Source organism: Anneissia japonica, unplaced genomic scaffold (assembly GCF_011630105.1).
Source record: "Anneissia japonica isolate Jap-2015-1 unplaced genomic scaffold, ASM1163010v1 scaffold3782_len1007564_cov172, whole genome shotgun sequence".
Taxonomy (NCBI): domain Eukaryota; kingdom Metazoa; phylum Echinodermata; class Crinoidea; order Comatulida; family Comatulidae; genus Anneissia; species Anneissia japonica.
Window position 1 is genome coordinate 210605 of NW_022716546.1, and position 2444 is coordinate 213048.

At 27.1% G+C, this 2444-nt stretch overlaps 1 protein-coding gene across 1 annotated transcript in view; it reads left to right on the forward strand.

Moving 5' to 3' along the window:
* LOC117109718 (putative leucine-rich repeat-containing protein DDB_G0290503) overlaps positions 1-1438 on the forward strand; it is an 8499-nt gene extending 7061 nt beyond the window's left edge. Inside the window, exon 4 of the mRNA XM_033252105.1 lies at positions 1314-1438. Within this exon, the coding sequence (XP_033107996.1) occupies positions 1314-1322 (9 nt within the window). The 3' untranslated portion in view covers positions 1323-1438. The remainder of the gene's footprint in view (positions 1-1313) is intronic.
* The last annotated feature ends 1006 nt before the right edge of the window (positions 1439-2444 follow it).

Below are 2444 nucleotides of genomic sequence, written 5' to 3' on the forward strand. Positions count from 1 at the left end.
TATATATATATATATATATATATATATGCATATATATTTATATATATACATATATGGTAATGGTTGCAGACTTATATAGCTCATAATACGTGGTCTCTATGCGCTATATACACATATATATGTGTATATATATGTTTATATATGTATATATATGTACTGTAATATTATTATATATTATATTATATTACATTACTACATTATGTTAACAAGATCAATGAGAATCAGCATAATCTACAAAATGTCATTATTCAGTTTTGCAGATTAATACATTTGATATAATGTCAAAATTAACTTCGACAAAATCAATTGAATTATTTATTATTAATATTTGTTGAAAAGGTAAGGCTTATTTTATCATTGACCTCTTTTCTTCATCATTCTTTACTCTAGTTTGCAACCGTATTCATTTTGTTGTACTCTAAACGGTCTGTTTTTCTTTTAATACATGCAGAGTATGTAATTCTCGCAACCGATAATAGGCGGTTGACGTTTTTTCAGGATATATGTATAATTTATTATACTTACGAATATTTCGGGAGTGCCTGCTCTTTTCAGCGTAATGCCGACTGAATTAATATAACATCGGAATTAACCATTAATAGGTCCATGATCATATAGAAACAGAAATTAAATGATAAACAAAAGATAAACAAAACGATCGACAAATATATATATATATATATATATATATATATGTATATATATATTTATATATATATATATACTGTAATATTATTATATATTATATTGTTTTACATTATATTACTACATTATGTTAAAAAGATCAATGAGAATCAGCATAATCTACAAAATGTCATTAATTCAGTTTTGCAGATTAATACATTTAATATAATGTAAAACCAATTGAATAATATATTATAAATATTTTTTGAAAAAGGTTAATTTTATCATTTACCTCTTTTTCTCATTATTCTTTAAATAAAAACAGAAATTAAATGATAAACAAGAGATAAACAAAACGATCGACAAATATATATATATATATTTATTTATTTATATATATATATGTACTGTAATATTATTATATATTATATTGTTTTACATTACATTACTACATTATGTTAACAAGATCAATGAGAATCAGCATAATCTACAAAATGTCATTAATTCAGTTTTGCAGATTAATACATTTAATATAATGTAAAATCAATTGAATAATATATTATAAATATTTTTTGAAAAAGGTTAATTTTATCATTGACCTCTTTTTCTCATTATTCTTTACTTTAGTTTTAAAACCATATTCGTTTTGTTGTAATTTAAACGATCTGTTTTTCTTTTAATACATGCAGAGTATGTAATTCTCGCAACCGATGGAGCTAAAGGTTTAATATATTATGCTTTTATTAATACACCGAACCAAGAGAATATTGACCTAACTCCTTTCCCAATCACCATCGAAGGAGGGCTCCGAGGAGTGGAATATGATCCGGTAGAGAAATACATTTATTGGACAGAAGTACAAACCAATAAAGTCAAGCGAGCCTGTTTGAACGGATCTAACGTTGAAGTTATACGTCCAAACTCAAGTATGTATTTTGCATATTAAACTTATTTGTTGAAATTAAACAAAGATCTTTCAACTTATGCATGGTTGATTATTTGCGTCGATTATAAACCAGTGATAACGGCTTTTATACAACATATTGTTACCCTGACTGGGTTCTGTTTTCTTAGCCGTCGCCTTCTTCTAGCAACATTGTAAAACGCTGGTATTGCCAAACGGTTGGGCTGATTTCAATCAATGTTGGTGACCCCTTCCATACATGAATACACCAAAATCTTATTAAAGACTTATGCCACAAATTCTTGTTCTTATTCGTCCTAATTGCTAAAACATCACAAACCCACACACAAAAATAAAACATCCAATTGAGTGAGTTGGCATGAAACAGAAAAGCGAACCTAATCGCTGTAACAACACTTCAGTGTTTTCGACTCACCCAGTTTTACTTTCAACTATTTAAAATTAATTAAATTAGGCTAAGAGCATAATAAAATGTAAAATCAAAATCAACCACATTAAAATTTTCATCATAAACAATTACAATAAAAAAAGTATATATAAAATATTTTTAAAATAAACATAATAATAACACAGCCTTTTTATGCATATGCATTAGCATAAGGCAAAGTTTCTATGTTGTTCAGTAGGGTAGGAATGCTGTGATCTTTAGTTTATTCATAGCTATGTCACCTACCAGAGGTAATGTTTTGATTGGTTAAACACTTTTGGTACTTGTGCATATAAGCTTGCCAAATATGAATAATTTTTCATTCCTGATGATGACAAAATTAATGTTGAAATATTGAATCCCGACACAATGTCCTCCATTTGGATACAAAGAGTAGGCATTATACTATCTTATAAGCCATCATATCTCCCTAGATAAGCTATTTCCACTCACACCATTCTACTGGGA